The following is a 21,476-nucleotide window of genomic DNA, read 5'->3' as shown; positions in this document are numbered from 1 at the left end:
TATATATATTAAGTAATATTTATGGTAGATACATGCAAGGAGTACTAAATAAAGTAAACTACTTTTTGTGTGGAAATTGCAGGATGAATATAAACAGTTGTGTAAAAAGATAGAAGACGCAAGTACACAAGAACCAGAGACATGTGATGTTGCTGGAGATTTTGCTGTTTTCTCAAATATCCAACCCAAAAATCATCCAACCATTATAAAGGTTTTTCAGTTATATATACTCCTTTCGTTCTAATTTATATAATATATTTTAAGTTAACATGAAATATAAATAGATATATTTGTGTGGTTATAAATCATTTTGCTTATTTAAAGCGAACTTATTACTAAAAGAGAAGATTGTATGTTTTCTTTTTCTTTGGAAACTAGATTTAATTAGCCCGTGTAAACCCAAAAAATGATCATAATATTTTTTAATTTTATTTGTGAAAGACTCATACGATATTATTTAAAATTTAAATTCGAAATCTTTAATTAAGGAAAAAAAAAACCTTGTTCATGCACTACATCCTTTAATGCATAACAAATTATTTCGATAAATCATACAAAAGAAACTTGAAATTTTCGATTTATATTTTCTTCATCTATAAAAAGTTACTCTTTCTATCCTCTTTAATTTTCTTTTTTAGAGCAAAATAATAAGAACTTTAACTAATATTTATGATGTATTTTCCATCATATTGATATAGGACTTATTCATATAGTTTTTGAATATCAAAATTTATTGTTTAAAATATCAAATTAATGTTATCTAATTTTTATTTTTAAAAATTAGTCAAATTGATTTTCGAAAAACATAACATGACAATTAAAAATGGATGAAAGAAATTCTGAATGAATTAATTAGTGCTCACTGAAGAATTCGTCATTATATTTTGGCGAACATCTTGGAAGAAGTCTCATGTTCATCTTTCTAGAATTTTTTAGCACATGATCTCAATTCACACTTGAAAATCTTTTCTTCGACGTAGTAGAAATTTAGAGCTTTGATTAGAAAATTTTATAATTTAAGATTTAGGCTAGAAATATTTAAATTATTATGTTTTTTACTCTTTTTAAACTATTGCTTTTTTTTTTCCCCCTCCAACTCCTTTATTTGATGTTCCAATCTTTTTATTCTTTTTAGAATTAACTTGCATTACATCTTCTAATGCTTTCTTTATATCTAATTATTCGTTTATTTTTGAATTAATATATTCATTAAAAAAAAAAATCAACTTAATAAGTTTAGCATAGAAGAAATTAATTTTTAAAACAAAATTATTTATAATTTTCACCTAAAAGAACATCTAATCTAAAAGCAAACAAAATCCAAAAGCTCTAATGTGATAGATGTGTCCTGTAGAGATATAGGCCACCTTGAACAAATTAAATATGCATTGACTAAACTATCCTAGACTCAAATTTTAAAGACAAAATACTGACAGGTTAATACCATTTGTCAACCTATTCTTCTAATATAGTAGAAATTAAAATATCGTAACTTTATATTTTTCTTAGTACTAAAATTAAAGACAGAGACCAAAAATAAATTTGGTCTAGTATTAATGGAATACGTCAATATAGACGTGCTTGATTTTAATTCCTATTTCGTCATATAAATTCAACAGTTTGATAATATATTGTCATTGATATTATTGTCCCATCGAATCTTACAAAATTTATATATAATGTAAGGTCTAAATTAAATATGTTGACGTATACATATATGTTTCCAACTTCAATTACAACAATTCATTTTATACTGACATTTTCCTATGGTTTATCCATACGAAAATTATTCTTTTTATTTTTCATATCTACCAATCTCAAATTAAAATTAGGCAATGTCCAATAGCTTTTTGATTATAAAGGCTGCCGTTTGGATATGAATAGTAGTTAATATTTTCTCCATTTTAATTAATTTGTTGGTTTAATTAAATTTTGAGCTTAAAAAAAGTGAAAAAAAGATTTTTCAATAATAATATGAGCTTAAGATAAAAATATTTATGCAAAATGTAATAAAATATCTTTTAAAAATTACATTAAAAGAGAAAGCAAGACAAACAAATTTAAAACAATGTTTGTTTTACATTTTTCTCCGTTATATCAAATTTAATTAGCTTGGGAGAATTTGTAGTTGAAAACTAATTTGAAAAGTTTGATGTTTCAAGTAAAAATTCATATTCAACAAAAACTTCAATAATGTTTTTAATACTGTTCAGAACTTTCACAATAATACTAGCTAAAATAATCCTCCAATTAAATAAATAATTTATTATATAACAAGTTGTATTATAAAATATTTTACAATATTTGTTGTGAAGGTTATATTGGAGAACAAAGAGGGTGTTGCTGATGGGTTGCCTCATCTTGTGTACATCTCTAGAGAGAAGCGACCAAAACATCCACATCAATTCAAAGCTGGCGCCATGAATGTTCTGGTTAGATTTCGAAATTTTATGATCAAACGTATTTCTGGAAAAAAAATATTAAAAATCGTGATCAAATTAATGTTTCCTTTTTAAAAAAAAATTAATTTGTACATACTTTTATTTTGTGCATTATAAACAGACTAGAGTATCTGGAGTGATGACAAATGCACCATTCATGCTAAATGTGGATTGTGACATGTATGCAAATAACCCACAAGTTATTTTACATGCCATGTGTTATTTTCTTGGTGCTAAGGATGAGATAGACTGCGGCTTTGTTCAATTTCCACAATTCTTTTACGATGGATTGAAAGAAGATCCTTATGGAAATCAATTAAAAGTCCTTCACGAGGTAAATTCTTTTTTTTCTTCAAAAAAGTTAACCATTTATTCATTAATTAAAGGGAAAATAGCTATTCTAAACTATGTCCGAAATCTCAGAGACACACTTATATTATACTAAGGTCCTATTACCTCCTAAATTTATTTTATAAATAATTTTCTACCATTTTCGGCTTATATCAAGCTAGTGTCCCGCAAGTCTAAAAAGGGGTAGAAAATTATTTATAAAATAAATTTATGGATAATATGACCTTAATATAATATAAATGTGTCTTTAAAATTTCGGACATAGGTTAGGGATACATTTTCCCATCAATTAATTACTAAATTCTAGAACTTATCTTTCATAGGTCATTATATATAATTTTAATTATTATAATTATTTTTATTCATTTTTCTTAAATACTTTATATCTATCTTCTTCTTATAATAGTATTTTGGAAGAGGAATTGGTGGTATTCAAGGACCATTTTATCAAGGATCAGGATGTTTCCACAGACGAAAAGTTATATATGGCTTGTCACCCCATGAAAAAATAACTGCTGGTATGCAAACTGAAAACTTTTTTATTTATTTTATCGGCTCCATTTTATATAACACATTTATTATTTGGAGAGTCAAATAAAATAAAATAAAAATATTGTGATTTTTTTGTATTATTTTCGTTTCATTTTATATATTATCTTTTGAATTTTAAGAGTCAAACAAGTCTATTTTTGACCGTAAATTTTTCATAGGTCTTTTAAACATTTTGAATTATAAATTATTATGACTCGTAGTACATTTTAAGTAGTTTACAAATATATAAATTTTATTTCAAAAATATTAAAGATTACATGTGCAAATTTTTTATCAAACTTAAACTGTTTGACTCTCAAGACATAAAATGTGTCATATAAAATGAGAAATCGGAAGTAATACATTTTGAATAATCTAGTTTGTTAAGTATTCTGATTTATAAAAGTTTTTAACTCAATTTTTAAATATATAATTTCTCAAAGAGTGTATTTTATAAAAAGGAAAACTTACTCTTTATGTCTATTTACATATCTTCATATAATATTTATTTAACATATACCCAATTTAGCTATATTTGTTTATAAATATCTTTTATATATTTTTATCTAAAGTTGACACATTATATATGTATGATAACTAGGAGGATTGAAGGATGAGTATATAAAGAAAACTTATGGAAAGTCAGAGAAGTTATCAACATCAATTGCTAAGACTCTCTTAGAAGGATCAAATATTATTGAGCAATTCAATTCTGATTCTCCATCAAGTTTCATTGATATAGCACATCAAGTTGGAAGCTGTGGATTTGAATATGGCACTGCATGGGGTCAAAAGGTAATTATTGATTCATTTTAAGTAATAGTAGTTTAATTATATTCATTATAAATGAAATTAGTAACTCAATAAATAAGATAACATATGGTTCACTTCGTTTTATATTAGCTGTTACATTTCTCTTTCACACGTATTCTAAAAATAATATGTTTTTACGGAACTAATTTATCCTTACAATGTAAATCATAGGACAAACAAATGGTCTTTTTAGTAGGGTATTAGACAATTCTTACTTAACAAACTTGTTTACACTTGAGTTATGTTTCAAAGTTAAATTATTATTGGATATTTTTTAGTAATCTCGAAAGTGAGCGATCTTAAACTTTTGGCCCTACTTGTCACGAAGAAAAAACTTCTAATTTTAAAAGTTTACTTTTGTTAGAAGGTTTTTCCATAGGGTAGAAGGGGATCAAAAGGACGGACTCGTTGTTTTTACATATATATTTTTATGGAAAAAATCGATAAAATAAGTATTGACTTGCTTATTTTAACGATTATTGATTTTGAAATTGAAACTTAAGAATCTGACATTTTGTTTAAAATAATTTATCAGTTGGGCTGGCTATATGGTAGTGTAACAGAAGATGTCCTTACTGGACTCTTTATCCAATCAAGAGGCTGGAAATCCGCCTACTGTTTACCCGACCCGGCTGCCTTTCTTGGATGTGCACCTACAGCTGGGCCTGCCACAATGATCCAACAAAAGAGATGGGCTACTGGGCTTTTTGAAGTTCTCTTTAACAGTAAAAGCCCAATTATTGGAACCCTTTTTGGGAAGCTTCAATTGAGACAATGCATGGCCTATTTGTATGTCCAACTATGGGCCTTGAGATCCATTTTTGAAGTTTGTTATGCTATTCTACCTGCATATTGCCTCATCACCAATTCCTACTTTTTACCCAAGGTAAGAATATTACATATATTAAAAATGGGTGGTATTGAACTTTTAAACCCCCCCCTCCCCCTCCCCGCCCCTAACATTTAAGGTCAAAAATCGAAACTTATTAAAATTAAAGTTTTTCTTATAGGGCAAGTATGATCAAAAGTTCAAGACCACACAGAGCTAACGTGCATCTTGTAAATCACCTCATATCTTTTAGGATATGTTTTACACTACATAACATCACAACAGAACTCGCAATAGAAATTTGAGACTCTTATTAATAATCAATTAATGTATATGTTTGTTATATTAAAATATAATTACTATACATAATTACTGCATATTTGATTAGTGGTTGTACTTGTTTTCGATTGAAAATCCAAATGTGTTAAAAGTCCATAAAACATAAACTTGGTTAATATTTTCTAGCTAGCATGTAGTGAAGTATATAATTACTGTATAATTTGTGTATAAACAAGGTATATATGAGTATACACATTATATATTGAGTATATACCAACAATGACTACAAACTATTATACGTCTAAAAATGTTAAGATCCTGTTTATTTATTTTTCATTTCTTTGATATCTTTAAGTCATTTTGCTTCATATATATATATATGCAGGCAAATGAACTAAGTATAGTTATGCCAACATCAATCTTTATTATCTACAATCTATATGGTTTATCAGAATATATTAGAGCAAATGAACCAATAATAGCATGGATGAACAATCAAAGAATGTGGAGGGTTAATGCTATGAGTGCATGGCTATTTGGTATTCTAAGTGCTACAATTAAATTACTTGGATTTTCTGAGACTGCATTTGAAATTACAAAAAAGGACCAAGATGACACAAATTCTGATATTGGAAGGTTCACATTTGATGATTCTCCAATTTTTGTGCCTGGAATTGCAGTTCTCTTATTGAATCTTGGTGCCTTGTTTATTGGAGTGTTGGATTTTAAGAAAGGGATTAATATTGAATGGGGATTAGGAGAAGTTATATGCATAATGTGGATTGTTTTTGTATTTTGGGCATTTTTGAAGGGCTTATTTGCTAAAGGAAAGTATGGGATACCAACATCAAGTATCCTCAAGGCAGGAGCATTGGCATTGTTGTTACTCCATCTTTTCAAATTTAAACAATAAATTGTAAGAATAGAATTTTTTAGATGTTACTTTTGAATGTTTTGAAGAATATCTTGTAATTGAATTTGAGTGTAAGTGTAATTCTATAAATGTAACTCTTTGTTTAGTCTAATATTTATTTGGCTATCATGAAATCGATTTAATTGAAGATGACAATTAGAATCTTCAATTTTTTAACGATAAAAAATTAGTAATAATTTTATGGTATAGTTATTAAATGACTATATTACAAATATATCTACCTCCATCATCTAGAGATTTGGATATCGTTAAAAGGGTTGAAGTTGATACTAACCCACTAATGATTTTGGTAAAACGATATCGATAATCACTTTTTCCCGATCGCGAAAAGGATATTCATAAAAATAAGTTACATAAAAAGGGACAAATAGCAAACGTTATTGAAAACATGATTTAGCTAAAAATAAATTTGTTAGCTTAATAACAAAATCTATCACTAATCTTATCTAGCGATAGATTATCATAAGAACATATTTCTACGAGTGATTTAGCAACAATTAACAAAAAGTTTGTATCTCATTTAATTTATTCTTTTTGTAGTGAAAAATAGAATAGAACGACCACTAGAATTTAGGGGTTCAAACATCCATTGCTAGCCAAAAAAAAAAAACTTTTGAAAATTACAATATTATATCTCAGTACTTGAATAATAACTTCGCAAAACTTCATAAGATACAATAAATTTCAAATAATATATGCTTTCAAAATCAAAAAGTCAATAATCTGCAACAAAACAAAAATAATAGTGAAACGAAAAAGATCGAGTCCACTGAATGCACAGTGTGTTGTTAAAGAAATTATTTTTCTCAACTTCCCGAGGTTAATGAAATATATCGTACCAGAATAAAAAAATCTTTCCACCAGTGAATTGCTACCTAAAACCGCGGGTGTCAACGAACTACTCAAAGGCAATAAAGTACACTAGAATTTTTCTATGCAAAATAAGAAGTTTAGAAAATTCGTTGCTGAAAAATGAGAGGAAATCATTCTATTTATATATAAATAACAAATGATAATATGAATATGTGTTTATTGTGCCTTATCGGAATGATCACAACCCTTGAAAAAGTCAAAACTCTTCAAAAAAAAAAAACACCTCTTAAAAAAAAATCACAACCTATTATTTCTCATTCACACCTTTTTAAAATCCAACAATATATAAAACTTAAATTTCTCCATAAAATAATATCCATTTTGGTAAAAAATAAAAAGAGTGTTATTTAAATTAGAAGGGGTTGAATAGTAAATACTACTTTTAAACATAATTTTTTTCCTTTAATTGTAAGAATCTACATAAGACAAAAATTAAATATAATTATACATCTGTCCATTTCCTACTTAGTTTTCTTTGAAAAAATTGAGCAAATAACTCTTTTTTCTTTCGCCATTAAAAGAGAGTCAAAACATTTTTCTTTATTGTCTTTTTTCTCATTTGATAAAAAAAAATCAGAAGGAAAATTTTCCCCTTAAAAATTTTCATGGAGAACCTGCCAGAGTCACTGTTCCCGGAATCTACATTGATATCATCGCCATCGCTGTGCAACATTTCTTCTTCTCATGTGGATATGCAACAAAATTCTCATGACTTAGATGGGCTCACTCCAAATCAATTGGTGGTGTTACTCCTTGATAGTAATCTTCGTGGAGATGTCATGTATCAACTCATCAAGGTATATGAAATGTTCCAAGTGTTTTTTTATGTACATTATTATTTATTAATTTGTATACATTTGATGTTCTTGTTAGCTTTTCTATATATGTGCTTGTTATGCATTTTTGAGATATAAAGGCAAAGAATTTTTATAGATCTGCGATTGTTTTTATATGCTATTTTAATAAGATCACTGAATTTCACATTGGATAAATTTTTGTTACTCTTTTCTAGAAATCACTCATATGATTATTTTTTTTAGTGTTATATCTTATTAAGTGTATCATATGTACCAAATGGGCATATACAAGCCCTAATTTAGTGGTTCACAAGCTAGCGTTAGGGTAAGCATTTCAATTTTTCTAAAAAGAGAAAATTATTTAATTTTGTCAATAATCAAAATTAGAAATATCATTTCTATAACTAGACAGATTATTAATGCAATTCTTGAGTAACATGAATACAATCATCTAAAATTTTTTATAAAAGAAAAATACTGTAATTGTGGCAGCATGATGAGTACAAGTACTTTTGAGAATTTTAAGATATACTAGTAAAATTATAAATTTAATTATCAATATGAGGGAAATTCCCATTTGATTACTAAAAATAACTTTGTTTATCAATGGAATACGACTTTAATTTTCTCAATTTTAGGCTTCAATAACTTTATTTAAAGCTTCATTGACTATTATTAAAAAGTTTTGAAGCTTTTAAGTCAAAGTGATTTCTCACCAAATTGTTATTTGTTTATACTGAGTTGTTCCCACAAACTATTGACTATATCCTTTGGAGTTTGTATGAAAAATTTTAATTAGAGAGTTGGTTTCAATTGAAATTTCATATTGAAACTCGAAGAGGAAGGCATAAATAAATTGTATACAATGAAATACACATGACATACAAAATAAATTTAACAACAAATAAGATAAATACGACAACATAATTGTATATAAGTTACGTTGTATGTTTTAATCAAATTTGTTCACAAGTTATACATAAGTTGGCCAAATACTATATGATAAAAACTGTATGTAAATCTTATGTTTTGATCAAATTTGTATGAATTTTGTTAAGAAGACATTCAATACTCTTTGAAACCCCTAAAATCTCGCTAAGTCGGATAAAGACTAACCATCCAATATCTATACCTATAGAAGAAAAAAAAACCCTTTTTTTGTTTGGCATTATAGGTTGGTTTCATCCACCAAGTTAGTGGACTAGCTGAGCTGAAGTAAAAGCCTCAATTTTAAAATATTCAGCTAGTGAATTGTGTTAAACTGATATTAGGACTAATCGAGATTGGGGTAAATCAGGAGCCACCTCTATTAATGCCTACGAGAAACTTAAGGAGAAAAATATTGAAAGGGAGAAACAACTGAGAGAAGTAACCGACCCTTTAATTTGTACCAATTGCACCTTTTGAAACTCAGGGATGATGTGAGTTTCCTTTACTAGTCGTAGATCCCCTTTGTAGACTTTAAAGAATCCAAACTATGACTCATAGAAACTTCTATGGCTTGTGAATTTCCTTCGTCAAACTCAGGCTTTCAACTATAGCTTCAATATCTTGATTAAGATCCATAGACCTCACTAGCAAAGTTTATTTGAGGGGAAGTCCACAAACAACCAATTTAAGAACTCAAATTTAATGCATAGGCGAAGTTGATATGTTTTTATAAGTCTAATCACTTTAAATTCAATTTTAAACCCGTGAATCTGAAATTTTCAAAAACATTATTAGGACATACGTTCAGACAAAATGACCTAAAATATTCATCTGAAGTTTCACTTTTTGTCTGAAGTTTTCCTCAAATATCTAATATTGGCTACGACTCTTTGCTCTTCAGCTTCAAGTTTCGATCAAATCCTCCTTCAATCGCCCCAAAAGATCATCCCCCCCCCCTCTTTTCCCCCCAAACACAAATTCAAGCTCCAAGTAAATATAAATTATCTAACTTTAAATCAGCTATCATAAGCTCAAGAAAAGAACATTTTGAATTTTTTTCGTATAACTTACATTATGGAAGTGAAAATTAAATTTCTTTGGCCAAGCTACCTTGATCAAAAGTTTTTTCTTTTAATTTAAGAAAGAGCTTATTCTGGAGAATTGACGTCTTTGGTCAAGCTGTTAGGTAAAAAAGTAAATACTATCGAGTAGAATCAAACTATTTTTCAAATTAATTAGTTAAACACAACTTGCTGTCTAATATTGACAAAAGTATTTTTCAAATTAATTAGTTAAACATGAAATTGTTTATCTTTAATATATTTATTCACTAAGTATGTCCAACAAAAAGCAATATTCAAAATAAGCAGACTTTAAAAGTTCAGCCGAACAAATTATTGTTCCTTTTATTGTGCCTTCTTATAGTGCTTGTAATTGTTAGATTCTAAGTTGGTGACTTTTGTTATATATTTCAGATGCGAGATACATGCGAATATCTAGCTCCATTGCTGTGGAACACCTTCAATGCAGTTTACATGCTTTTGCTGGTATACCTCTTCTAATTTTCGTGGATTTATATTCTGTTGGATAATCTTAATTTGGATTTTTTCAGAGTTTATGCTAGAATTTTGTGACCTCTAGTCTGAGCATTTAAAATGTCACAGAGAAAATGTTTAATGTCATACATGTTAAATTATGTGATCGTCTGATTTAAAAAGTTTGATGATTAGCTTAAACAACATGACATTCTTTCTAGGACAGTTACCACATATAAAAGTGAATGTTATGCACAAAGACAATATCAATATATAACTATTCAAGCCCAATGTCACTAGTCACAAAATGGTTATTTCTTTGTTTGATCCCGAAAGTAGGAATTCCTTGGTAATTCAAACTCAGTAGAGATTTGATAGAAGCAGGTAACAAACTAAGGTTTTTTATTATGAGATTCTCCCAAATTTGCCAAGTGATCAGCTACTAGATGATAATTGGATGGTTTGGGCAGGTGGGTTATGACAACAATTAGTCCAGACTTAACCCAACCCAAATTTACTTGGGTCAAATGGGTTATGTTATGAATCATATACGGGTCAAGATCCAAACTAACCGAATTTTACTAAACTTAATTGTTTTATTTGTTTTTTAAAATTATATTAGTACCTAATAATTTTTTTTTGCTATACTATAGATATATGTGACATTTCAAATTGAAAAAGTTTTTTAAAAATATTTTGACAAGATTTCTTATGAGCCAATTTTGGTTACATGTCAACCAAATTTTTGATGGGTTGAGCAAATGATTGGGCGGGTTATAATAAACAGGTTGGGTGGGTTGGGTTTGATTCCACATCCTCCTGGATTAGCTTTGCTGCAGCAATCTGTGTTTAGTTTAAGCCAGCCACTATCTGGTTTTTGCCATAGAACCATCTTGATGTTGATCACCTGCTTAGCTTATTCAATACTGCTACAGAGTTCGCGCCATTCAAGAAGAGCGTTAAAGATAGGAAAAGGACTGTTGAAGGACATATGCATTGTCTTGGTCACCTGTTTATGAAAAAAGTTAGCAGACATCTTAGTATTATCAATTCTAGCACTATCTATATCTACTAACTCTTCCAAATTCGCCAGCTAATTAAAGTAGGCAAATATTGTATGAAAGCTCTGTGAATCTTATTCTTAGTTTTAGCAAGCCACAAGACAAAACGATTTTTCTAATGTTGCCAAATTTAAGAGGGACGCCACAACTCGAACAAAAGTAAGATGAGACGCCACTTGAATAGATGCCATGGTAATTGATGGACTAGAATCCACACAGGGGCTATAGATGTTTCCTCATCCAGTTTGAAATTCGCAATCCACTTGAGTATTTTCATAGGGTATTTATCAATTTCCACAAATTCTTTAGAGAGAACATGGTTATAGTCCACCTCATTAGTGAAATCTAAGTAGACATGTTGGTAGCAATCTTTACATACCCAATCAACTGAAATTGTCTAATAAGACTTCCCTTATCTCATCCATTAGGCTTACCTCTATACAACTTCTCAATAAGAGTAAATTTGCATTCTTGTGCTATATTAATAAAGTAATCCTTGGCAGACAAGTAGACCGCAGGTCCATGCTGAATATCAACTTGCTGTGTTTTGTCATAGAGGTTAGATAGTTTGGCTTGAATCGCTGCTGCGAATGTTGGTTTAACAACGGACTGTTCTAGTAGGCTTCATTTGTGTACCGTAGATGTCTTGTTTTGAGAGGTATTGTTTTCGTTGTGAGACAGCTCTTGATGTTGTTAATAGACAATACTTCCTTTTTTTTCGTCTGATTTCTGTATTTACCTATTGAAATTGGAGGAATTTACTTCGGGTTAATTTTGAAGGAGTTGTGTTTTGGGATTGTTTGCACGCTTGTGTGAGTCATAAACCCCCTTTGAATTATCGGCGATATTGGGTTCTCACGTAGAAATCGAAAGAGGAGGGGTGTGAATAGCAGGTGTTGTGGTGTTTGTTTGCTCAGGTCTTGTGGTTTAGAATGGGTTGCTGTCAAGTTTCCGTTGGGTGCTGCAGGTGGATAGGGGGTAGGGATTCCCCTGCTGGTTGCATAGTTACCGTTGGTGTGTAGAGTTTTAGAGAGAGGTGAGAGCAAATTTGTTTTAGAGAGAGAAGTTGCTAGATGCAAGCAGCAAAAGTTTCTGGATGTAAGAACGCGTTTTGATGTGCAAGAAGTTGTGAATGCGTAATAATGTTTGTCTTATGAATTTCAGGAAGTCATATCAGTGTATTGGAAGTTGTCACCCCCAACGCTATCTATGAAGGAGTCAACTCGAGTGTGTAATGCTCTTGCTTTGTTTCAGGTCAGTAATATCCCATCAAACAAGTGTACTTTCCCTTGTTGGTTTACAAGGCGCAAAATGGTTATTTTGAAAACTATTTCAAGCAAATGCTACGTTGAGAAAGGGCAGTTGTATCGAACCTTTTAACGAAATAGCGCCTTTTCAATTCTCTCAAAATGAAATCTTTACTAAACCGATATTTCATGTTATGTTATACTTATATGTTCTCTGTAATAACATTTCACTATAACAATCATGTTTTCAGCATGAACCAATATTAAATACATAGAACTGCATATTAACTTCAGTTAGTGGATCAGTATATGTGAGCAACTTTCTTAAGAAAGGGTAAAAGAGTTGATCTCGATATCAATATCAACGTAATGCCATACAACTAAAAGAGGAGATTATTTTTGAGTAATACCACTGATAAGTGTATGAACAACATATAATTCTCAAAAACTAAAATACTTGGGGAAGATGATTTTTCAATTGTAACTAGTTTTTCAACAAGCTTCTGTTGCAATGAGGCCATTATGAAAGGAAGTTTTGATATTGTGTTACTACTTATTTCTTGACACCAATTTTCAACCACTTTGTTATATATTGTATCCACCTTATTTCTTTATGGATATATTCTACAGGTTATGGCCAAAAATCCAGAAACAAGAAAGGAGCTTATAGAAGGTAAGTCAGTTTATGAAATGATAATCAGGCCAAGGCCAAATGATAGTAAGAGTGAATCAAGTTTTGGTACGAATATGGAAAGATTCAGGTGACTAGGTCTCAAAGTGAGTGGAAGAACAAATTCTTCCCACTTCAGTCCTCTTTTTCATGCCTTCGGTCTTTCAAAAAGATAAATTTGATTTCATTATCATTTTGGCGGTGAGAATGAAGACACGCCTGCAAGTTCTTTTCGATGGAAATATGTCCTTTTAATGCTCTAGTTTACCTCAAACTCTAACTTTGTGCCTTAAGAAATGATTTTACTGTTGTGTGAGAAACAGTTAAATCTTCTAGTAATTTCTTTTTGCAGCTAAAATTCCATGCTATTTCTACCCATTTCTCAAGCCTAGTGGAGACGACAAACCTTTGGAGTATTTGAGGCTCACCAGCTTGGGTGTTCTCGGTGCCCTAGCAAAGGTATCCGTCCATTTGAACAAATATACACACGCTCTCTTCACTGTTGTCACTACATTCATTTCATGCATTTACTTTTTCCAGTTCTCTTCAAGATTGGAAGTGTTCAGTAATTATACTTTATTGTTTACATATGCCGGAGAATCTCATAAAGTAGTGTTTGGGGAGGGTAGAGTAGATGCAGAACATACCTCTACTTGAGGTGGAGTGGTTGTTTCCGCTAGACCCTCGGCTCAAAACAAAAGAGTCTACAAAAGACGTAATGGATGTACAAGAGAGGATAGATAGTAACAATGACAAATAGTAGCCGAATAGTACTATAACAAAATAGCACTATAATCTAACTACATGAAACCATAGATAGCAACATAAATCGAAGAACATAAAACTATGACAGTAGTCCTACAACAATGCACTCCTACCTACTAGAATGGATGCACTCTTACCTACTAACCTTCTACCCTAATTTGTATCTTTCACACCTTCCTATCTGAGGTCATGTCCTCGATAAGTTGCAACTGTGCCGTGTCCCATCTAATCACCTCTCCCAATACACTTTTGGTCTACCTCTACCTTTGCTAAATCCATCCAATAGCCACTCCCTCACACCTTCCCCACTAGGGCATCCGTGCATCTCCTCATCACATGTTCAGAGCGCGTCTTGTCTTCCACTGAAGTCACTTCTACCTTGTCTCGAATATCCTATTTTTTTTTTATCAAAACACCAAATGTATCTTATAAATCCATAAGAAAAGTATTAGCTACTTCTCACTATTCACTTTCAAATATAACTTTCTTGTTTTTTATTTCTTTTTGGTGGAGTTAGCTATGGTTGTTTGATAAAGTGGATTGAACTGAAGAAATATATTTTTTTTCCCATCCTCTTTTACTTCCCCTTATCCTACTCTTCCACAATAAAGTTGGAAAACAAAACAAGTACAAAAATAAGTAATAACCCCTAGTAGGGCCAGTGTGGTTCAATTCAGTTTTTTTGTCATTCGTGTTGGATTTTGTCGTAGCTCTATGATTTGAATTAAGTTTATTGCTGGACAAACTGCATTCCTTATATTGCTCCCAAAAGAAAAGATGTTAGGTATAGCTAGGCTATATTAAAAAACTTGAATAGGTTCGATCTATAGTATCTTACCAGACATAGTGTGCATATATAAATACGGCTGATCGTCATCTGCATTTCTTGAATTTTTTATCGCAACAAAATATATGGAATCTTGTATTGGTAATTTGACCACTGATCATACATTTGTAGAATTATTCTATTTCTTGGAGGTGCCTACTTCATAATTCTGATATTTTGTTTGCTGGGGCAGTTTGATGATCCATATGGACCAAAGGTCCTTCACTTTTTCCTGGAAACGAAAGTGGTTCCGTCATGCCTGGAGTGCATGGATCTATGCGATGAACTGTCGGGGAAGGTTAGCCTGCTATGTTATGATTTTAGACTTAGAAGTTATGATTTTCTTTTATCTACGTTCTTCAGAGTGGTTTTAAGGTAACCACAGAATGGTGTATTTTAGTTCTATTTTTATTCATCAGAAGAATGTATCTGTATTACCTGAATACAGGAATAAAGTTCAATAGTTTATGGGACTAAGCCAAATTTTAATAAGAGATATTCAAATATTAAGACGTAAACATAGGAATAAGTCAACGAGATTCAATATGTACTGAATATACATAAAAAATAATTTGATCTTATACATACAGTGTAATTATCTGGTGAATGGTGTTTGATGAAATTCCTCTGCTCCCCTGGTATACTGTATAACTAGTGCTAAAACATCCCTTCTTGAACGCGTGATATGTTTGTCACTACTGATTTTCCATGAATGACTTTTCTGGTTTATGGTGATATGTTGTTTTTCGCATCTTATATGAAATGAATGTTGTAACTCCACAGGTTGCAACTCTCATAGTTATGAAAATTCTGATGCAAGAGAAGGGAATGTCCTATTGTTGTGCTACGCCTGAACGCTTCTTCTCGATAGTACAGGTCTTGTACCGAGTGGTAGAGAAACTTACTGAAAAACCTTGTTTGTTACATCTAATGTATGTGATACAATGTCTTCTTAGTCTTTCAGAAATACAAAAGGTCATCGGGTAAACATTCACGTCCCTACTGCTCAAGTTTTATGTATAATTGTGATTTTCTTTATAAGTATCATCTATATCTCTCTTGGATTTATTGTTTGATCAAACTTCACAATACAGGCCATCTGAGGCATTCATAAGGCAAGTTCATCCTAAGCTATTTGACAACACCTTTAAGGACATTCTTCGTGTGAGTTCATCTGCTTCTTAGAAGACCTTAAATTCGATAGATCTTTTCAACTACTGTCACAACTTCATGTGTACGATTGTAAACTTTTGTATATGTCTTTGTAGGATGACCACGAAACGGCATGGATGTTGCAGGTGCTACATTTCAATGTTTATGGACGTCTATCTCCCCCTGAATGAAGACAGTATCAACTATCAAGAATATTGCAATGCAGAACACAACAATTTCAAAGATTAAGGGAAAGAAGTGAACTTGTTTTGTTGGAAAAAACAATAAACAATGACCTGATTATCTTTTAAGTTAACTTTTCAACTGTTGAAACTGATACTTTTGCTCTGTTGTCTGCTGAATTGTGGCTTTGTTCAGCTGGAATGAACTTATCTGTCCTTGCTGTTCTCTTTACTGTACCATTTGGTGTTTGAGTGAATTGGCTTTTTTTTTTAATATATATATTTATTTTTGACAGGTAAAGGAGTTTTGTTTTGTTTTGTCTAGGGGAGCAATGAAATCATATGTTAGGGGAGCAATGAAATCATATGTGCACATATCAAATTTTTAGATGGAAATCATTTGGTTCCTGACCCTGAACCAATTGTGATAGGAGAACCTTGTTGGCATGATGTGTACATGTTAAATAAACACAACTCGTACTAAATTTTATCTGAGAGTTTTGTTTACATAATCAATGGTCTAGCTATAATTGGAGACATACCCAAATATTTATAATCCATTTTGATTGTAGGAATCTAAAGATATTAAATCTTCTCATAATATAGTCTAAATATAATATTTTTTTTCTTTTCAATTTTTCCGAAACATAAAAAGTTTCTTTTGAGACTTACTGCAACCCCAATATTACGAATAATTTAATTCCTCCAAATAGTAACAAAGTAGTCCTTTCACAACTCTCAATTAATTTTGTGTACTATTACAAATTTCATAACACCATTCTTATGGTGACTATCTTCTTCAAGGAAAAAATATTGTTGTTGTCATTGTTAAAATTATTACATGCAAGTTCTAACAACCAGTGACAAATTTATGTTGTCACAGAACAATATTTATTTTGATCATGACCACAATCTTTATAGAAAATAATTATTATTTTTTTGTCCTCCAATAATTCATAATAATACATATCACAAAATTTGTGTAGTACTCGAAGTATATGATAAAAATGTCTGTTTATGTCAAAATATTTCTTTTCGACCTCTCAAACTTCCTATAAAGGTGAGATGTGACATTTATCCAACCATACATGAACATGACCTTATCCATACGAACACAAGTGACATTCTCCTCAAGAAATGGCCATAACAATTTGTACATGATCCATAAGTTTTTATTAGAAACTCATTGTCGTACTTTGAAATTATCAAATTTATCGGATCCACCTCAATATACTTCAAAAGTACTAAATGTACTACCACTTTATATTTCTTTATTTTGATGGAAGATTTATAAAAACTTTCAATTGGATTGCACCAATAATAATGTGCCCAATAACCTTTCATACAACTTTGATGGCAAAATATTACCTTCACATTTCAAGAACAATCTTAGAACCCATGATGTTCTTTCTTTTAATTACCACAATGATGATCTCTAACATTTTACCACATACATTTAATCACTTGTCATTTCAGACACATTATGTTCTGCTACCACATTCACATAAGAAAATAGAGCAAATCAACTGGACAAATTTCACGTTTTTAAGTAAAAAATGTATTATTTTGTGTTGAGAAAACACATAACCAAACTTGACATCACAACTTACTTTAACACTTAAACTACACGGGTGTTTAAATATCCGCGAGACTCTAATACCACTTTCACCTATCACATGTAAGCGCCACACCATAACCATGTGGGCATCACGTCATTATCTTTTATTTCTTTTTTACTTATTCACCATTTTTTTCGTAAATACTTTTTAAAATTAATTACATTAATTAATTAGTTTATAAGTGCATACCCTCCTCTCTCTCTTTCTTCTTCCTTGTTCACCATTTCAACCCTTAATACTTTCTTTTCTTCTTCTTCACTATTCAATAATTTTTTAAAATAACTTTAAAGAAGATAATTCACAATAATATTCACATTATCTACTTCGAACCCTCCCACGAATACTCTTTTGGGGAATAAATTTACCCACTTGGAGAATGATTTTTTTAAAGTCTAATATTTTCTTGACAAGTCAAATAAGAAATGAAGATTGCATAAGAAAGTTGATCCAAAAAAATAGAAATTCTATGAGAAATGCTTGAATGGATCTATAAATCAAAATGGACCACTCAAAACTCAAGAAAGTTTATATTTGCGAAATCGACATCAATAATATAGAGTGAAATCGACGTCAATAAAATGACATTTATATTGAATTTTGCGAATTAGTAAAGGACTGGTGAAATAAAAATAATGAATGGATCTAGAGTTGAAGATGGAGGAGGAGATGTTTCAATGGAGAAAGAGTTGTATTGAAGAGGCAACAAAATGAAAAGAAAAACATTCAAAGAAATTATAAAGGGGACCCACAAATTTCATTGACCTCTAAATAAATAAATTTACATATTTTTAAAGAGTTAATATATGAAGAAAAACTATTTAAAGTACGAAGTATTTGATATATATTGACTAATAAAAAAAGGTCATGTGTAGGACTATAAATAATTCAGCTTTTTCCCCCATTTCACACATTTTTAGGAGATTACACTCACTGTCTGTCTCTGTCACGTTATCCCTTTGAGGGTATTTAAATTACTTCAAGATGTTAAAGAGGATATTTAAACGTCTATGTAGTTTAGCTATTAAAGTAGGTTGTGCTGCCAAGTTTAGAGGAGTTATTATGTGTTTTTTCTTTTGTATTTGTCATCAACATATTATCACTGTAGTACATTAGGACTTAAACTCAATGTTTACTCTTATAAGAAAGTCTTTGACCATAAATCAATGAGACTTTGGGTGTGTTTGGTATGGAGGAAAATGTTTTCCTAGAAAATGTTTTCTTGGAAAACAAGTAGATTTTGGACTTATTTTCTCATGTTTGGTTGGTGAGTAGAAAATATTTTCCGAAAATGATTTTTAGTGTTTGATTTATTAATCAAATTTGTTTTTGAGAGACATCTTTTATTTTTACTTAAGTAAAAAATAATTTATGACATTGAAAATATTTTTTAAAATTGATGCTTTTCCAAAAAAAAAAAATATAATTTGAAATTGGAGGAGAGATATGGAAAATGTTTTCTTTAATTTTTGAAGGGAAGTCATTTTCCTTAATTTTGAGGAAAATGAGTTGATTTGAAAAACATTTTCCAAAACTTTTGTCCCAACCAAACATGGGAAAATTGGAAAACATTTTCCAGAAAATGTTTTCCTTCATACCAAACACACTCTTTAACTCAACTTTTTATCATCATGGTGAACCAAAACTTATTACCCAATGTCTTATCCTTTTAGTGAAGTAAAACATGAATCCATTATCTTACCCCGTAATCAATAACACAATAGGCCACAATATACTAGGGCTCTCCCTCAAGCCCTTTAAAATATTATCAATTACAGGGACCATAAATTTCTCAATCATGATTTCTCTTAATTATATTATTATTATTTGAATAACATAATGTAGTACTACTTTACTATTTAACCTTGTGAAAACGTTTACTTTTTGCATTTCAAATCGAAATCACTGAGGTAATTAGTATGTAAATTCATTGCGAAAATCAAAAAGTTTTTTGAAGTCTGAAATGCAATTATTTTTTATTCTCTATTAATATGTAACATTATAATATTATTTACTTAATATAATTTGTAATGATCTTTTACCCATTTTTATTTTCTTTATTTGCTTTATATATTCACAATCATAAATCATATCTAATTAACTATTCAGTTGCTACTCTTAAATCCATAAGTTTCATATTCATAATCATTAAATATTAATTAAAAACTTTAAGATATCTTTTGATATTTTCCCATTTTTATCTATCGTTATACGAGACTCTAATCCAAAGTTATTCATTTATTTCCATAGTCAAAGTAGTGGAGTGTTTATATCATTATTGTACTATTTAATTTATATTTTAGTTTGATTTGATGAGAAGACTCTTGAATCTAAAATAAAATTATATGGGACACACATACATTGCACGTGTCTAGAGACTAGTATTATAGAATGTTGTACAATTTTGTTGTGGTGGATGAGTGGTCCTCTACTAAACTTCTGATAAAACATGAGACCAAAGTGAGAAGCCCAAAAGAAATGTTGAGCGGCCCAAGACGACGAGCATGTCAGTAAAATAACAAAAGATTTACTTATGCTTAGATTTGTTAAAACGGGTCATTTCAATCCCACCCAGCCGAAGCCACATGGTTGGAATTTGAAAGGCTAAGTCTTTGTTTACTCCGACAAAGTTCTTAGAGCGTTACATTATTCATCTTCTTCAACACTAAATCATTGTTCCTTCAACTCGCTCAATTGTATCGTTGTCATCTTACTTGAGGATCTCGAGCTCTATCATGTCAACAAAGGCGATGCTATAAATATAACTACATTTCATTATTTCCATCTTCAGTTTCTTTTAAAGATAAACAAACAATTATTCTTTGTCTTTCACTAGGAAAGAAAATCAAACGTGTCATTTTAGTGTCACTTTTCTTATTTGGAAGATTTTTTAAACGAATTTTTTTTCAAGACTTTACAATAGAGAATATACTAGAGTCATCTTTTTCTGAATCAACATCGGCATCATCGGCATCATTACCACCACAGAAAAATCCTAATGACTTAGGTATTATAAGAAAATATGTTATATTTACCCAAAATGGGCATGATGTAGAATTCAATATGACCTCAATTTAACATTTTATTCCAAAATTTAATTTTTGACACATATATAATTTGATGTTGATTAGTGCAAATTTCTTAAAACATTAGAAATAATATTTGAATAATTGTGTGATGAATCGGACAAAATTGAAAGGGAAGGATACATTCTCAAATTCATGAATAGTACAATCGATCGATATTTATTATCGTTATAAAGTATAATCACACCACAAATTTCATTCAAATGAAGTTTAAATGATCCCCTTCATTCTTCACCCATTAAAGAAAAAATAATTCTTCTTTATTGATCATTAAAACGATATACACCATATTATTTAGGAAAAATATGTAATGAATGTTTTCTTGTTTCAAGGTCACTCAGAATGTATGTACTGATTGAAAGTCAACAAATTTGTCTAGATGTATTTTATGATGAGTTAGAAACTGTTGATGCTATCTTTAAGTTCTTACTAGTTAGGGCTAATTTGGTTTAGTACTTTACTTAATTTATTGAATAACTTTCACATATAGCAAATATAAAAATTATATTTGTATGTTATAGCTATATTATGCATAATTGCGTCCTATAGCATATATTA

At 30.1% G+C, this 21,476-nt stretch overlaps 2 protein-coding genes across 3 annotated transcripts in view; both read left to right on the top strand.

Moving 5' to 3' along the window:
* Positions 1-6,269, top strand: part of LOC107026332 (cellulose synthase-like protein B3) — an 8,395-nt gene extending 2,126 nt beyond the window's left edge. Inside the window, exons 3-9 of one of the 2 annotated variants that reach the window (XM_015227262.2) lie at positions 83-211; positions 2,316-2,432; positions 2,563-2,775; positions 3,199-3,310; positions 3,925-4,118; positions 4,672-5,022; positions 5,630-6,269. In XM_015227262.2, coding sequence (XP_015082748.1) covers positions 83-211; positions 2,316-2,432; positions 2,563-2,775; positions 3,199-3,310; positions 3,925-4,118; positions 4,672-5,022; positions 5,630-6,157 — 1,644 coding nt within the window. In that variant the 3' untranslated portion in view covers positions 6,158-6,269. Of the gene's footprint in view, positions 1-82; positions 212-2,315; positions 2,433-2,562; positions 2,776-3,198; positions 3,311-3,924; positions 4,119-4,671; positions 5,023-5,146; positions 5,406-5,629 lie in introns of those variants that run through there. The other variant, XM_027918642.1, reaches the window with a different exon arrangement.
* Positions 6,270-7,639: 1,370 nt separating this feature from the next.
* LOC107024700 (cell differentiation protein rcd1-like) lies at positions 7,640-16,490 on the top strand. The gene is made up of 9 exons (XM_015225686.2): positions 7,640-7,848; positions 10,254-10,325; positions 12,539-12,628; positions 13,252-13,294; positions 13,644-13,750; positions 15,076-15,180; positions 15,666-15,865; positions 15,977-16,046; positions 16,151-16,490. The coding sequence occupies exons 1-9, from the start codon at positions 7,657-7,659 to the stop codon at positions 16,223-16,225; spliced, it is 954 nt and encodes a 317-aa protein (XP_015081172.1). The 5' UTR covers positions 7,640-7,656; the 3' UTR covers positions 16,226-16,490.
* The last annotated feature ends 4,986 nt before the right edge of the window (positions 16,491-21,476 follow it).

The sequence above is a fragment of the Solanum pennellii genome, chromosome 7, assembly GCF_001406875.1.
Source record: "Solanum pennellii chromosome 7, SPENNV200".
NCBI lineage: Eukaryota > Viridiplantae > Streptophyta > Magnoliopsida > Solanales > Solanaceae > Solanum > Solanum pennellii.
This window is presented reverse-complemented; position numbering and strand designations above follow the sequence as displayed.